This window comes from Schistocerca cancellata, chromosome 1, assembly GCF_023864275.1.
Source record: "Schistocerca cancellata isolate TAMUIC-IGC-003103 chromosome 1, iqSchCanc2.1, whole genome shotgun sequence".
Taxonomy (NCBI): Eukaryota; Metazoa; Arthropoda; class Insecta; order Orthoptera; family Acrididae; genus Schistocerca; species Schistocerca cancellata.
In genome coordinates, this window is record NC_064626.1 from 596,838,660 (window position 1) to 596,856,955 (window position 18,296).

At 42.0% G+C, this 18,296-nt stretch overlaps 1 protein-coding gene across 1 annotated transcript in view; it reads right to left on the reverse strand.

Annotated features, from left to right (window-relative positions):
- LOC126182131 (high-affinity choline transporter 1) overlaps positions 1-18,296 on the reverse strand; it is a 337,466-nt gene that overhangs the window by 179,200 nt on the left and 139,970 nt on the right. The window contains exon 3 of the mRNA XM_049924826.1: positions 8,198-8,371. Within this exon, the coding sequence (XP_049780783.1) occupies positions 8,198-8,363 (166 nt within the window). The 5' untranslated portion in view covers positions 8,364-8,371. The remainder of the gene's footprint in view (positions 1-8,197; positions 8,372-18,296) is intronic.

The following is an 18,296-nucleotide window of genomic DNA, read 5'->3' on the forward strand; positions in this document are numbered from 1 at the left end:
TCAAAATAGCAGTGCCCAGTGGGTGAGAATCAAGAAAGCCTTTCCAAACGATTCGATACTACTTTTACATTAACGAGGTCCCTCGAAAAGATATAATCTTTTTTTTTTCAAGATTTTCAACTTCTGTCCTACATCTTGCTAATAAATTATGTCATAGAAACAATCTTTCTTGCTGTATTCAAATTTATTTCCACCTGTCTCCACGAGTCACGCTGTCGCAGCACTCTCTAATAATGGCTGATGCACTTGATTTTCGTCTGAAGCAACGCCCTGTTACAGAGTTGTAGTGTTGTGAGAACGAGACGGTGACAAACATTCACAAAAGACTGATGAAGCTGTATGGGGACGACGCTGCTAATCACAGAAGGCTTAGTCGTCAGGCGAGGAGATTATCTGGTGGAAGTGGCCACGGTGCTACTCGGGATATCCTGCGCAGCGGTAGGCGGGTCACCATACGAACTCCTAATAATGTACGGCGCATTCATAATCTGATTTTGGCTGTCATACCCGTGGTTAGTCGGAGTGAGAGTACGATAAGCCATTGTGTGCAGAGTATTCAGACAGTCAGACAGTTGAAGCTGATAATAAGCGGCCACAGGTCACGGAGAAAACCACAGCCAAGATCGCAAAGCTTGAGTGGACAACACTGAAACATCCACTCTCTGTTACTAAACTGACAATTCCTTGATGCTTTAGGTTTTGTCCTGTCAAGGATCCCTTCTTTTGGCCAATTTATGACATAAAACTCTTTTTTTCTCAATTCGAATCATTATTTCTTCCGTAGTTACTCGCTCTACCCATCTAATCTTCAAGGATTATCTGTAGCGCAGATATCAGAAGCTTCTACTCTCTTCTTATCTGACCTTATTATCGTCTATGTTTCACTTCCGTGCAAGGCTACAGTGCATACTAATCCTTCACGAAAGTCTTTCTAATACTTAAATTTATATTCTATGTTAAGAAATTTCTCCTTTTTTATTGCTTTCTTACTTTTTGTGGTCTGCATGATATGTTACCTCTTTCGGCCATTATTAATTATTTTGCTGCCCATATACTGAAGATCATTTACTTCTTTACGCGTCCGAATTCCTCATTTAATTCCCTCAGATTGTCGGATTTAATTCAACTAGATTGCCTTACCCTTTTTAATGTTGTTAATATTCATCTTGTATTCTCTTTTCAGGACAATATCTATTCCCCGTAACTGCTCCGTCAAGTCATTTTTCGTCTCAAGGAGAATTACAGTGTCATCAGTAAAGTGCAAAATTTTTATCTCTTCTCCCTGAATCCTTAATTCCCTTTCCAAATTTCTCCGTGGATTCCATTGTTGCTTGCTCGGTGTATAGACTGAATGACATCGGGGGTAGGCTACAACCACGCATCACTTCCTCATCAAAAACTGCTTCCCTTATATGTTATTCGAACCTCATAACAGCAGTCCGGTTTAGTCCAAATCGTAAACAGCCTTTCGCTCCCTGTATTTTATGTCACTCAACATTGTCAAAAGCTTCTCCAAATCTACAAATGCTATAAACGTAACTTTCTTCAACTTGTCTTCCAAGATACGCTGCAGGGTCAGTGTTGCCTCGAATGGTCTACATTTCCCCGAGTCTAAATTGATCGTCTCTGAGGCCAGCTTTCGCCAAATGTTTCATTCTTCTGTAAATAATTTCTGTCAGTATTTTGCAACCATGACTTAGTAAACTGATATTTGGGTAAGAATCACATCTGTCAACACCTTCTGCCTTTAGAATTGGGTTTGTTACGATCTTCTTGAAACCTGAGATTATTTCTTCTGTCTAATACTTCGTGCTCTCGTGGATTAGTTTTGTCGTGGCAGGTTCTCCAAAGGATCTCAATAACTGCGAGCTAATGTCGTCTACTGTGGGGGCTTTCTTTCTACTTCGTTCAGTGCACTGTCAAATTCTTCTCCAGTCTCATCTTTATATATCTCCTCTAACTTTATGTACGATGAGCATTCGAAAGCACGCAGTTCTAATTGTCTCACCACGCAGTTATGCGGCTTTGGTGGACCACTTAGAACGCCGTCAATTCATCACTTGATACTCAGATGTATCGAAAGGCTAGCAGATTTTGTTAGGCTTTGCTGTCGAGCCACCAGATGAGGTGTAAGCGAAGTGAAATGTCATGTGCTAATGTTTGCAAAAAATGTTACGCAAGTTATCGATCGCAATGAGCCACCCAGCGATCTGCAGTGCCTCACGGAAAACGAAACTACCCGGCACTTAGCTCTATGAGCTACGACGGTAGGGCTGCGATACCGGCCCCATCGCAACGACGGGGAGCCATGACTAATGAATGAAAATAACTGATGCCACCAAATATTTTGCATTCAGTCCTTTATTCCACTGTGTTCATGAAACACGTAATCTTTAATGCGCCAGGCCACGGTTTGTGGGCTATTGATTTGAATTGAAGACTTTATATCCGTGCGGATATATTACAGCGCATTGCTATTAGCGCAGTTTTGGGAGAATATACTTGGACTTGCCTTACAGCAGATATTCTAGACTTTTGATATGTAGCTGGCGTCTCTTTGAAATTAAAGCCTTTCATTGTGATTGCTGAAGTAGAATTTACAGCGAAGTATTGTAATTCAATTGTCAATACGACGGCTTGCTGAAAAGTAATTCCTGCCAATTCTTTATGCGAAAACCCTTTCAACGTTTTAGATAAAACAAAAGTTATTAACATTCTACGAGTTTATTTTATATGTCTACATATTTGCAGCTCTAAAGAGTGCTGTGTCTAATGTAACTATGTCGGTGCGACAGCTGCAGCAATCCGACGCCTTGAGTTCCTGGTTCATACTCCGTACGAGTTGCGATTTAGCCCCAAACTATTTTCATTTGTTTCGAAACGTTAGTGATGAAGCGGTGCAAATAGAGGTGAGATTGTAGCTCCGTCAACAAAGTGAAACACTCTACAGTGACATTAACAGCAAACTGATCTCCAGTTTTCGCCGCCAGGGTGACTATGTTGAGAAACAAATTTGTACTCAAAAAGAATAAAGATATGTTTCATTTAAAAAGCTTTAAGAGTTTGCCCATAAAGAGGTCGGAGGCATTACTTTTCAGCGCGCTCTCGTAGTTACGCGAATTAGTGGTGAACGTTTATTCCTATGAAACGATGTACGCTGTGGACGAATTAACGTTCTTGAGATCGTGTGCTGTGATGCAGGTTAATCTATAATCCGCAGAGAATGGTTTTAATCAGTTACAACAGCTTAACTGAACTGAAGGTTTTGCTTTTACTGGGGATACATTTTAGCTCCTTATGCCCGTGATCGCACCTGGCTCATACATAAACGTTCTTGTTCGACCAGGATTGACAAGATGTTAACTTTGTTCTTCAATCTAATAACATTTAAACATTCACCTCCAGGTAGTCAGACTGCCGCACAGTTCTCTTACTTGCGGTAGACAATAGTGTCACACAATGAGTCGAATCTCCTGGTCTACTGCGAGAAATGGGACACGCGTCGTAGAACTGTTGCCAGCAGCGGTCCTGCTCGGTGTTTCGGCAGGTGTGGACTCAGCTCAGCGGCCGCGGCCTGCCCTCCGTATCGACGCGCGCCGCTCCTGTGGCTTCCCATCCAGCGGCAGACACGTGTCTGCCGTCTGCGACCCGTGCGCTTATCCGCGGATGTCTATCGACTACGCGCGAAAAGGTTTACTGTTTGCGCGACTGTGCGAGTGAAGGTTCAGCGTTACGTCAGCAAACAGATCGAGTGCGCACGATGAGGTATGTTATAAAAAGGTTGACTGCGCGCGAGTGTTTTATTTGCTACTCACAAGGGAACCTCCCCATCGCACCCCCTCAGATTTAGTTATAAGTTGGCACAGTGGATAGGCCTTGAAAAATTGAACACAGATCAATCGATAATACAGGAATAAGTTGTGTGGAACTATGAAAAAATTAGTAAAATATACAAACTGAGTAGTCCATGCGCAAGATATGCAATATCAAGGATAATGTGAGCTCACGAGCGCCGTGGTCCTGTTGTTAGCGTGAGCAGCTGCGGAACGAGAGGTCCTTGGTTCAAGTCTGGATTTGTTGATAAAGATAGTTCGTTGCACTGGTTGTTTGGTTTGGCTTTTCTCCCTCTCGATGAAGTTGGTGGTGCTTGTGTTTAATGATCATTAAACCCGAAAGTGAAAATGTTACATGTTTTGCTGATTACTTGACTACGAACTTAAGTCTCAGAATGTGAGTTTTCGCACGAAATTTGGGCTTACGAGTTCTGCAAGGGCAACTAACGCTTGTGACGCATTCCACAGCGCTTTCGGCCTTAATTTTCAGAGCGCACATCCACAAATACATATTTTTGTTGATGCTATCGTTAGACTCAGAGCCGCGCCGCTCTCCCCGTCGGAGGTTCGAGTCCTCCCTCGGGCATGGGTGTGTGTGTTGCCCTTAGCATAAGTTAGTTTAATTAGTGTGTAAGCGTAGGGACTGATGACCTCAGCAGTTTACTTCCATAGAATCTTCCCACAAATTACAAAATTTTCAGAGACAAACAACCACCTGCAATCAGATGAATGATACAGACAGGCCTCGCCGAAACGTGTAAACCATGTGCAGTATATACAGGAATGATTTTAAATTGCAGGAATGGAACTGTAGACAGACTGAATTTTTTTAAACGCTGTTTTTGTTATTCCACGACTTTTTTAATACATTGGTGAGAGTCCCATTAAGGGAATGAGTATTTTATCAAGAATTTTTTAACATCCTTCTGATCTAGCTTACAGCCATAGAAAATCCCTGAAAATGTGATGGAAAATGCTGTAGCACCAACTTAACTTGTGTTTTCCCCCGCTTGCTGTTGACTTGACTCAAAAATTGACCTCCACGTGCAGTTAACCTGTTTGGAAAATAGACCACGCTTGCAGTTGACCACTTCGACAACAGGTCAAATTTTGGGTCTGCGTGTAGTTTGGATGACCCGTCATACGCGCCTCTCACTCCGATGGCCTGTCGCTACCTGTATCTGGAATCTCTGTTTCCGAATCTAACAAATTCGAGCTTTGTAGACGAAGGCCACCTACTGTCACATTACACCATCTGGCTTATCTCGTAGTGAAAAAACCACAAGCTGCGTCTACATCGACATCACAACTCCTCAAACCAACATAAGCTGTGTGGCTGAGGGTGCTTTTCGTGCCGCTGTCGCTCCCGCCCCCTCGCCTCCCCTTACCTGTTCAAGGCAAGTGCAAGGCAAGGACGATTTATGTTGAGCCTCCATGCGAGCTCGAATGTCTGTAATCTTGTTTTCATGGTCATTTCACGAAATACATTAAGTAGGAAGCAGTATATTGTTTGATTCACGTAGGGAAGTCTGCTCTCGGAATTTTGACAGTAACCACAACGTCTCTCTTGTGGCGTCTGCCAGTGCAGTTGAACGAGAGTCTTCGTGACGCTTTCGCGGCTACTACATGAAACATTGACAAAACACGCTGCTCTCACTGTGATCTCTGTTTTTTTTTTCTATCAATCCCATTTAATATGACGCTGCTACAGACAATCAGTATTCAAATATAGACCGAACGATGGTTGTATAAGGTACCCCCTTCGCGGGTGGACTACAACTGAGCATTCTTCCAAAGAATCAGTCTGCTTTTGGTCTCTCCCTTTCTTTAGCTTAGTTTTATGTGGTCGGTCAGCTAAATCGTCCGGAACGCATAGTCTCAGATTTTTAAAGTGTAATGGACGATCAGAAAGCTCCGATTTGAGAGCGTTTCTGTAACTTATACGCAACGTAGCGCTACTCCGATGTGGGTATATAAGCACCGACATCCAAGCGAGGGTTTAGTGTGGCATTCGCGTCGTTCCGACGTGCATATGGTAAATGCATAACTGTGAACTATTGTGAGTTTATTACCAAATGTCTCCAAACAGGACCATGTGCTCTTATTGTTTTATTGGCTGGCGAAGGGCAAACACAGGCAGACATCCACTGGAGAATGAAGAATGTGTGTGGGGAAGCATGTCTGTCGAAAGCCACGTCCGGGGAAACAGCGATAAGGCGTGTTGCTGCTTCATGATAATACACGTTCCCAGTCGCAAATACTGTAACACAGAAGCTACACTAAGTCAAATGGAAGAGACTCGAGCACTCGCGCTGTATTCCCGATATCTCCCCAAGCGATTATCACACCTTCAGTCCGTTAAAAAAGGCTTTGATGGGTCGAAGATTCCTGTCGGAAGAGGCAGTTAAGGATTTCTTGCCGCAGAATGACACGATATTTTACAAAACGGGTATTTTCAATATAGCGCGTCCGAGGGATATTTGTCTCAGTGCTCAAGACGACTTTGTGTGATTGGCATACAGATTCTGGACCGTATGGCCTTCGAATAGACGCTTTGTTATCGCCCTTGTATTTAACTGCTTTCAAAGCAATCATGTAATCGTACAATAGCGGTTGTTTCCGTTTCTTTGTACTCATTACATTTGTGTATGTTGGGTATCAAATGCCAATCGCTTCTGAAAGCGTAGATTCTCTCTAGGTCTTGTCCGCAGCTCGTGGTCTAGTGGCTAGCGTTGCTTCCTCTGGATTATGGGGCTCCGAGTTCGATTCCCGGTCGGATTGGAGATTTTCTCTGCCGGGGACTGGGTGTTTGTGTTGTCCTCATCATTTCATCATCATAATCATTCGTGACAGTGGCTAGTTTGGACTTCGTAAAAAATGGACTGCGTAACAATTGGAACTGTGTACGGGCGCTGATGACCGCGCAGTTGAGCGCCCCACGAACCAAACACCTGAAGGTCTTCTTGCAATTCGTTACACCTCTCGAACGTTGCAACTTCTTTATACCGTATAATCAGAATCATCGGCGAAAAGCCTCAAGAAGTTCCCGACGCCGACAGCTAACCCTCAATAAATGTGATGTAAGATATTTCATAGGCTGGTGGTAGAAGGTATAAAACACAAGGTGCGAAAGGTTATGTACAGCTTGTGCACAAATTAGATTCCAGCTGTAGGCGACGAAGGATATTAAAGGAAATCAATAGCTGAGAAGGTAGTGAGGTAGATATTGTAGCCTATCCCCGTTGTTATTAAATCCGTACACTGAGCAAGCAGTTAAGGAAACCAAAGCGACGTTTGGACAGGGAATTAAATTGCAGGGACAAGCAATAAAATTTTATGGTTTGCAGATGACGTTGTAGTCCTATCAGTGGCGTCAAACTAATTGGAAGAGCAGCTGAAACGAATGGACGTCTTGAAAAGAGCAACAAATTAAAACAAGGGTAATGGAATGTAATCGAATTAAATCAGGCGATTCCGAGAGAATTAAATTAGTAAATGAGATAGTAAAAGTAAGAGATGAATTTTGATATATTGGTAGCATAATAACGTATTATGTCCGAAGTATATGGGATACAAAATGCAGGTTGCCCAGAAAAGCGTTTGTGGAAAAAATAAGTTTACTTTGAATGCTGATTTAAGTGTTAGGAAGTATTTTCTGAAAAGCTTTTCTGGAATGTGTTGTTGTACAGAAATCAAGCATGTACGATAGGCAGTTCTGACAGGAAAGGAATCCGCGTTTTCGCCATGTGATGTAACGGAACAAAGCTGTATATTAGATACGTGTATCCGATAAATAATGGGAAGATATTATATCTAATTAGAACAGGATGATCACCATCGAGAGATGCACCAAATCACTCTTCGGTCCACAACACCAACGACAACAAAATAGAATGAAATGTAAACCAAATATATAAGACAAAATTAAAAATGTAGGCTTTGTTTTTAGAATTAATGTTAACAAAAAAAACAACGTAAGAGATATGTTTCAGGCACCTTCCTTCGGCGTGACACCAACAAACCAATTAATGACACAAACTTGTAATATGAACAGTTGTAAGTGTTAATTGTATCCAACACTTCCTGACTTCGTTTGAAAGATTTTTGATAGCAATTATTACACTCCAAGCCGATAAATAGTATGCGTCGTTGGATTATGATTCCGAAAAAGGTATTTATTTCAATGCACCGAATTTCGGTTTATTGAAACCAAGTCTCGTTAGATTCTACAGTAGCCTAACATTGTCACGCCCTTGGATATTATCGCACTAGAAGATATCTTTTCCTCGCATCGACGCACCACACAGATGTGGGCAGCCTGCCGAGCCACGCGTGTTGAAGCGGCAGCTGTGTGCAGTGCGCACCTGTCATGGTGAAGATGCCGACGAAGAGGCCGATGTTGCGGCCCGCCAGCATCACCTCCTCCTCGGAGTCGTTGCCCGCCTCCTTCTTGCGGCCGGCCCATATGCCCACCGCTAGGATCAGCACGTAGAACAGGACGATGGACACCACGCCCGCGATGTTGATCATTTTGAGACCTGCCAACATAAATGTCCTGATATTAGATGCTGTCCTGCTATTGCTAGAGAGAATGAGAATATAATGTAATGTCTTCACGTCAGGTGATTAACGATGTCTTTAGGCTACAGGTGTCCCAAAATATCAGTCTCCCATACGAAGGTTTAGAAAACTCGCTGCATCCTGTGATTCCTCCTGACGTTTTTCTCAAATTTGTTAAGAATGTTCTTCTTATTGACTTAGCTGGTTCCGTTGTCTTCAAGCAAATTCATTGTTTTATAAATGTAATCGTAAAATTGCCGTATTGTCCATATCTGCTTTCGTTACAATTGCATTATTCTCCTGAAATTTTCCATTCTGCTTCTTAATTGTTTTCATTTCGTTTGGATTTTTATTTTTTTCATTAATTACCTTTTTAAACTTTAACATTCGTGACCATTTGTTGGTATTTATTCATTAGAGCTACTATTGCATTTTTAGGTTCTGCTGAATTCTGTTTAATTTTGAAAATTAAAATTCTACTGGCTTTTGTATTTTGTATAAAATATTTTAATTTAGCATTATATATCAGACCCTTGTTAAGATTAAGATATAAGTTAGGTTCACTGTCCTGTCATTGAGCTGAAACTGTTCGTCATCGACGGAAAATGAATCACATTTCAACAGAAACTAAAACTGTTTCATAACTGGCTCAGATGTGTAAATACCAACAAGTCGACGCCATTGTTTAAGTTATAAAAGTGTTAGCTAATGAAACGAAAAGTGAAAATAAAAATTTAAACGAAATTAAAACAATTAAAAAGCTGAAGGGAAAGCAGAAAAGGTAGATACGGCAATTATTAATTATGATAACGATTACATTTATAAAAAAGTGATATTTTTTTAAGCAATGGAATCGTCGAAGTCATCCAATTGTTATCAATATCAGATACCAAGCTAAAAATATGATACTCAATGACAAGCTGAAGAAGACGTATAGCTTTCAGCAGTCTTAACAGCATAACAATGCCCTGAATTCGTCAACGTTATTAGAGGTTTTACAATACGCAACGAATCACATTCACTTCGATTCATATAACACAAACGTCCCAGTCAAAGAAACTACTGAAATCATTAAGAAGGACCTAAATAGGTACGGAAAATTAAGCATTGGTGAACAGATTTTTTGTAGTTGGTGCTGGATTTCAATTATTTCAAGGCAAAATGTGACAGCAAAGTGACGGCTTTCCAATGGGGAACAGCTTATCTGGAACACTTGCAGATATATTTATAAAAGACTTTGAATGCAGATTCTTCAGTAGATTCCCACAAATAACAGAAAAAAATCGTGTACAGCAAACAGTATCTTGACGACTTTATTATATTGGCCGAAGCTAATGAAGCGGAACTAAATGCAGATTAAGTGCAATGTATCCCGATATAACTTTCACAGCTAAGATGGAAGGATATGACCGCTCAGTTCCTTAGGTTTGACAGTAACCAAAATTGGAGGTAAACATGAAATATCCATTTTAACAAAGTCTTCGACCACCGACGTCATTATTAACGTGCAGTCCTGCCATCCACAGCAACATAAAACTGTAAACTTCCATGCTATGGTCACTGGAATCCTCAAACTGTCGCAGACTGTAAATGAAATGATAAAAGAACTTAATATTTTAAAACATATAGCACCAAACAACGGTTGTGGAACAATCATGTGACATCACTGAACAAGAAGATAAAAGAAAAAGTGGAACTACAGCATAGGACAAACCACATCTAAGAAGTAGGACAAACTCTGCACTAAGAACGAAAAAATGACGTATGTGCCTATGACTTATTAAGGTCAGGTGTCCGATAAAATAGGGAAAGATTTTCGTCGGGCAAAGTTAACTTATATTTCCGAACAAAATAAAAACGCTTAAAATACAACTATGTCGTAACATTAAGAATAAAAAGAAGGCGGAGTCTTTTATCATGTTACGATATGTACATTCACTGAGGCGTTAAAAACTATAATGTTCAAAGCGCCTAACTATTTGTTCATCTGTACGAAGATTTTTGTGGATTAGTCCTCGAATGAGCGGATACATTCTGCTTACGTTAGTAGGCGCATGGCGTACTTTATACACGACGCGGATTGACACATATCCATCACTTCATTGCAACCTTATTTTAGGAATAGTATTCTATTATTATTATCTCAAGTTGTTTAAGTCACACACTTTGCTAAAGATGGCATGCACCTAGTAGAATTATGTATAGGGGCCCATAATACATAACAGTCTGCTAACTTCATGAGATAAATCATTTTTGTTTTATCATTTTAATTAAATGGTTTCTTTTGTTAAGATACACAATTTATAACTTCAACGATAAACAAAAATGTTTTGGTGATTTTTTTTTTCGTCTCGCTTTTACTTTCACCGCAGATTTTCTTCCGTTTACTCTGTCTCTTCCTATGAAATACCTATGAAATATATCTCACTTACAATCCCACTATTACCTTCCAAACAATCATCTTCAGGATCATATTCTTGCTCACTTTGTGAATAATGCTCGGAGTAGACAAAGGCTTAATCTTCTTCATAGGAATTGTCGTCATCCACGTCTTCAATTTCAGAATCGTAGTTAGTATTAGGCAATTCATAAAGTTTGTCAGCTGTGACTTTTTTTTACGCGATCTGAACAAGAAGAAGCTTTTTTTTTACGTAGTCAAGCATTCGGTGTACTTTGAACGCCGAATGTGACGGATTCACTGTTAAACTTCTCAGAGACGCGCATCAGGTGTTCGACAATGGAAAAAAACCTATCAGCACAGTAGCCGAAGGAACACTGAAGGAATACCTGTTTTCCTTGACCGCACAAAGGATCTAAACTCGCGAAACTGTACTTAATTTGCATTTGGCGTACTTTACTTTAGTGAGCCCGCAGGAGGGTTAAGCACATCTGAAGATGGCAGTTATTTGCCGTAACGGATAATGTGAATATTTTTCATACATCTAAGCGATCCTGGATGTAATAAATTATTATACGAATATTACCAAGGTCGCATGCTTACAGTTGTCAATATGTCAGTTGTTAAATTCCTTGTATTATTATATACTTTCGCGTATGTCATTTTTTTGGTGAAAGTTGCTTTAATTTATTTGCTGGACGGCAGTACTTTTTTCCGCTCGATTTCGGTTTAAATTTTCCGTAGAACCACTTATTCAAAGCCTGTGTTACAGGCATTCACCTACAGCTTTCAGTGCTCAACGAGTACGCAGTCGTAATTCATCGGTTTTGGGCAGCATTCTGCCAGCTTATTGATTGAATTTCAGTAAGAATGGCGTGGAATTTAATGGCAAATTGTAATTACAGTGTAACAAAAACCTTGCAAGAGAGAAAAACACTCTAGTCGAGCAGAAGAATTAAAGGAATTTCGACTGAGAATGTAAGGAAAAATGATTTACACGGTAAAAGTAGGACAGATGCTCAAACGGAATACGACAATACGCATGTTGCCCGCGCCTTCTTATCGCCAGACGTTGAGCGCAGATTCGCAGCGCCTCTGCCTGCTCCTGCTGGAGTTCAGGCGGCAGACAGGTGTCGGCCTTGACCTCGGGCTGCCGCCTGCGAGCTGAGAGGCGTGTGCGCTGACGCGCCACACCACGGCACAGTAGCTCAAAGGACGCCTACTCAGGCCGCCCGCGCTGTGTGCGATTCTGGGTCGGTCAGCGGCACCTCACATCCCAACCCCTCAGCATACAGTACAGACACTGTGCATCTACAAAGTGTTTTGTCCTTACGCTGAGTACCTGAAACTGCATCTTCTGCGATGTATATCTTCTACATTTACTTTACTCAACATTACACAGTAAAATCAACAAGGGTTCGGATTTAAATAGTGGAAACAATGCCATACAACAGAATGTAATGAAATAACGTCGATTACAAATCAAGTCAGTTACAGACCTCACTGCAAGTAGATTCTCCCTTTTCATCATAGGCATGAATACTTACAAGAAAAAGAGAGTCGCATGAAGTCTGCTGAAGTCTGTCACGAAGTTTTCGAGACATGGATGACAGAGCTGGAATTGAATGTGCCAGAGGACGTAGAGCAGGATGGAGTTATCAAAGTATTCAAGAGGCTTTCGGGGAATCCGTATTGCCTTGTAGAACAGTAGCAACATGGGTAAAAGCTTTCAACGAGGCCAGGTGGATCCCTATCAAAGAAAATCCACCTGCTCTTGCCTAGTTATTCGACCCCGATCGATGCCAGACGTTTCGTGAGTGGGCCTCGAGAGATAGGAGTAGAGCGTATGACTGTGCACAACTTTTGGAACAACGCTTGGACATAAGAAAAGTGCTTCCTGATGATTTCGCATGATTCGACGGAAATGCGGAAACAGTTATGATACGACAGTACTCATACCCACATGGAACGCTGTGAGAGCGAAGGAAAGGCTTTCTTTCACTGTATCACTACACTGGATGAGACATAGGCCAAACCGTATGGGCCCCATCTGAAATTCCAATTAAACGGAAAGGTCAGTGCGCGTCATCACGACTGTCGGGAGCTCGCTAAAATCCCACTAATATGAATGCACAGCATCACTTGGAGCGGTAAAAATAACTCTACCAAAAAAATTTTCAAATGTGTGTAAATCTTATGGGACTTAACTGCTAAGGTCATCAGTTCCTAAGCTTACACACTACTTAACCTAAATTATCCTAAGGACAAACACATACACCCATGTCGGAGGGAGGACTCGAACCTCCGCCGGGACCAGCCGCACAGTCCATGACTGCAGCGCCTGAGACCGCTCGGCTAATCCAGCGCGGCAAAACTCTACCATTGGCCTGTGAAGCAATGAGTCCAGATCTGATTGCAATAGGAATCAGTATACACGAAGTGGCACTCAGACGCCGGCAGTGCGTTAAGAGAGTTACAATATGTGTCGCAGCGAAATTCGGCTGGGAAGGTGAAATGCTTCGAAGATGTTTCCTTGTGTTTTGGGCAGTTTAGGCGTAATCGTGGTTTCCACATTGCATAAACAATTTCGTACCGAATATTTTTCTCCATCAGTAATCTGGTGATAATGTACTGAACACAAAAGCTTGCTAGATTGAAAAAGTATCAGGCAGGTACTTTTGACTTAGTTGCTTAAAGTTTTGACAGTTTCCCAAAAGTACATCTTTGGAGTGACCCGGGGTATCGCAGAAGGGCCTGAGGAATTTGAACAAAAAGCCAACAATAATTGTTCCCCAAGCTCTGGGAAGAACAAAATAAATTCCGTTTCCAGTATACCAGTAGGACCTACTTGGTGAAATGGATTCCTGAAAGTTCAATGCCGTATTTGTTGCGAAACGAAGTTTATGATGTTTTTAGATACATGGTTGCAGTCTATAGAACAAGGTAAATGTTCAGAATTCTTATCAGCGTTCTTTTTTCATTACCTATCATTTTTCTTGTATCATGCGACAGGGTCGTCTACCACGTGTTTATCATACCGCGTGCGCATTGTCTTGTCCTTCCTATGAGACATCTACGTTTAGAACTCATCCTCTGTGCTTTCCTTCTCTGTCTGTGCCCTGCAATTAAAGTTCTTCGAATGATTCAGTGCCTTGCTTGCTCCAAGTACTCCTAGGCGGTCATCGAGGTTCTAAGTGGACACGGACGTAGTTTTGTAGGCGAGATGGACTCATTGCCTAAATAGCGAGGAACTCTGTTACCATATGACAAATGGGTTCTTGTCTTTAAATAGTGACGGCGCAGCAACTACTAAGAAGATACGGATCTCACACATGAAACGAACTTGGGCGGATGGCGCACGAAACACGACCTCTCCGGTGTTTGGTGTAGATAAAAGAGAATAACCTCACTTTAAAATAACCAAATGCATGGTTTCCAGTAGGAAAAAAAATGAGTACGTGAACATAAAAAATGGCTTTTAATAATACAGCTGGCTATCATAGCAACACGATGCGTAATAACCACAGTAATTAGTGCTAAAAATGCATGGCAAGCGAGTAAAGTTACATTTAGGTTCTGCCAATAATTTGCTTACTTTATCTTGATATCTGATTCCACGAACTCACTGAACTACCTCTGTAGATCTTGATGAAAAATGAGCTGTAGCTAATTAAGGAAACCTGCTAGTTAATGCCATGCTCGAAGTCACCCACTTCGGCAGCTTTCAAGGTAAGGACTCCTCACACTGAAGCAATGCCTCACAAGTGACTTATATGCGGTTCCCTTGCAAGACACACACGCTTTCCCAGATCCCATTTGTCAAATCTTCCATTCGCCTTCCTACTACTGACTCCAGAACGTTTTGCAATGTTATTTCTTGTAGTAGGAACGAACTGATCGACTCCATAAATTTACCAGCTATATTATAACTTTCTTAAATACCGGTACTCTAACTTTTCAAAACTGGACATTTTTGAATATTTTCAAATTTTTGACTTTTTATACAACTAAATAGTGCAAACAAGCTATTATTTGACCTTTCTATATCTTAGTTTTTCTGTAGCATACCGTATCCATATGGACACGTTGGGCACTTAAATACGTAATTTAAATTTTTCCTGCGACATTAAAATTCTATTAGTGACAGTATTATAGGCATATCTTAACAGAAATCACGCAATATTTGAACAAAATAATTCTTTTAAACCGATTCAAAACAACAAACACAGATTAATATGCAATTTTTGGTTTAGTGATATTTATGGTATGTTTCGAAACATTGTAAACACAAACCAGCGTCACATTTCATACCTTTTGTGCGAAGTGCTGATGACTTACACGACTCCTCCTTTTCACAGTTTTTTTATATGCTGTGTTTCATACCACAGTACTTTACATCACTTGGAACACGCGCTTAAATAGGACTGGTAGAAGTCCTGCCTGTTCCTTTTGCACGATATATATACACATATAATGTTTCCTGAACCCACTCTGAATATTTGAAAATAGAATTTCATCGATCTTAGGATACGCCCTAGATCCCTCGAAAAGCCTGACATTGAGGTGTTTATAGTCTGTAATTCTGTGTCCATGTTGCTGATATGAATAATACACACAATAAAAGAATAGAAAATTATGCATTACGTAGATAACGATAAATTTAAATTTAGGAAAAATATAAGTACCAGAGAAACAATTCTGACGAGATTGAAAATGGAAGTTAGACTTACGAAAAGTCAATATATGTTCACAGGATTTATCGTCCTGGGCAAAGTGTTCGACAACGTGAAATTATACAAGTTGTTCGAAATGCTTAGGAGAATAGGTGTAAGATAAAACCTACTATCGATATAAACCTGGGCAGGCGACAGCAGCGTCACCTGGCGAGGAATGAGTGCTCGTGTGTCCCACAGGGTTCAGTCTTGGTCAATTATTGTTCTTAATATACACTCCTGGAAATTGAAATAAGAACACCGTGATTTCATTGTCCCAGGAAGGGGAAACTTTATTGACACATTCCTGGGGTCAGATACATCACATGATCACACTGACAGAACCACAGGCACATAGACACAGGCAACAGAGCATGCACAATGTCGGCACTAGTGCAGTGTATATCCACCTTTCGCAGCAATGCAGGCTGCTATTCTCCCATGGAGACGATCGTAGAGATGCTGGATGTAGTCCTGTGGAACGGCTTGCCATGCCATTTCCACCTGGCGCCTCAGTTGGACCAGCGTTCGTGCTGGACGTGCAGACCGCGTGAGACGACGCTTCATCCAGTCCCAAACATGCTCAATGGGGGACAGATCCGGAGATCTTGCTGGCCAGGGTAGTTGACTTACACCTTCTAGAGCACGTTGGGTGGCACGGGATACATGCGGACGTGCATTGTCCTGTTGGAACAGCAAGTTCCCTTGCCGGTCTAGGAATGGTAGAACGATGGGTTCGATGACGGTTTGGATGTACCGTGCACTATTCAGTGTCCCCTCGACTATCACCTGTGGAGTACGGCCAGTGTTGGAGATCGCTCCCCATACCATGATGCCGGGTGTTGGCCCTGTGTGCCTCGGTCGTATGCAGTCCTGATTGTGGCGCTCACCTGCACGGCGCCAAACACGTATACGACCATCATTGGCACCAAGGCAGAAGCGACTCTCATCGCTGAAGACGACACGTCTCCATTCGTCCCTCCATTCACGCCTGTCGCGACACCACTGGAGGCGGGCTGCACGATGTTGGGGCGTGAGCGGAAGACGGCCTAACGGTGTGCGGGACCGTAGCCCAGCTTCATGGAGACGGTTGCGAATGGTTCTCGCCGATACCCCAGGACCAACAGCGTCCCTAATTTGCTGGGAAGTGGCGGTGCGGTCCCCTACGGCACTGCGTAGGATCCTACGGTCTTGGCGTGAATCCGTGCGTCGCTGCGGTCCGGTCCCATGTCGACGGGCACGTGCACCTTCCGCCGACCACTGGCGACAACATCGATGTACTGTGGAGACCTCACGCCCCACGTGTTGAGCAATTCGGTGGTACGTCCACCCGGCCTCCCGCATGCCCACTATACGCCCTCGCTCAAAGTCCGTCAACTGCACATACGGTTCACGTCCACGCTGTCGCGGCATGCTACCAATGTTAAAGACTGCGATGGAGCTCCGTATGCCACAGCAAACTGGCTGACACTGACGGCGGCGGTGCACAAATGCTGCGCAGCTAGCGCCATTCGACGGCCAACACCGCGGTTCCTGGTGTGTCCGCTGTGCCGTGCGTGTGATCATTGCTTGTACAGCCCTCTCGCAGTGTCCGGAGCAAGTATGGTGGGTCTGACACACCGGTGTCAATGTGTTCTTTTTTCCATTTCCAGGAGTGTATATTAATGACTTCCCATTCTACATTCATGAAGATGGAAAGCTAATACTTTTTTCTTTCAGAAAATTATTGAGTGAATCTCTGCAAATGGACTCTCACTAAACTTTGAGAAAACACAGTATATACAACCTGTACAGTAAATGACATATCACCGTTGATAGACTATGAACAGAAGTCTGTTGCTAAGGCAGTGTACTCAAAATTTGTTGGTGTATGCACTGACGAGAAATTGAATTGAAAGAAACACATCGATGATCTACTGGAACAGTTAGGTTCAGCTACTTATAATATTAGGGTTATTGCAAATTTTGGTGACAAACGTATCAGTAAATTAGCCTATTATGCCTATTTGTATTCACTGTTTGCATATGGCGTCATATTTTGGGGTAATTCATCATTAAGAGAAAAAGTATTAATTACACAAAAGCGTGCAATCAAAATTATAGCTGGAGCCTACCCAAGATCATCTTGCAGACATTTATTTAAGGAACTCGGGATAATCACAGTGCCTTCGCAATACATTTATTCACATACGAAATTTGTTATTAATAATCCATCCCAATTCAAAAATAACACCGAACTGCATAGCTACAACACGAGAAGAAAAGATGACTTCACTATTGTGGGTTAAATCTGACTCTTGCTCAGAAAGGGGTGAATTATGCTGCCACAAAAATCTTTGTTCATTTGCTAAATAGCATTAAAAGTCTGAAAGGGAGCCAACCAACATTTGACAACAAATTAATAGAATACCTGAATGACAACTCCTTCAAATCAATTATTTAGTGTAAAGAAAACTTATGTTAAAGTGACATAGTTACGAAATGCCATATTCATGAGCTATGAAACAAGTGTTAATGTGTCTGTGTATGTATGTGTCAGACACACGCACGGTGCATGTAGTATCAGTGAGAGTGTTGTCCGTCTACAGAATAGGGAAAGCGCGCGATCTGTCTGAGTCTGACCGAAGGCAGATTGTCATGGCCCGAAGGCTCGGCACGAGCATTTCGAAAAATGCAAGATTTGTCGGGTGTTCGAGGAGTGTTGAGGTGAGTGTCTTCAACATGTTGTGCAATCAAGGTGAAACAACGTCCAGACATCGTGGAGTTGGCGGCCACCCCTCATTACAGATGTCG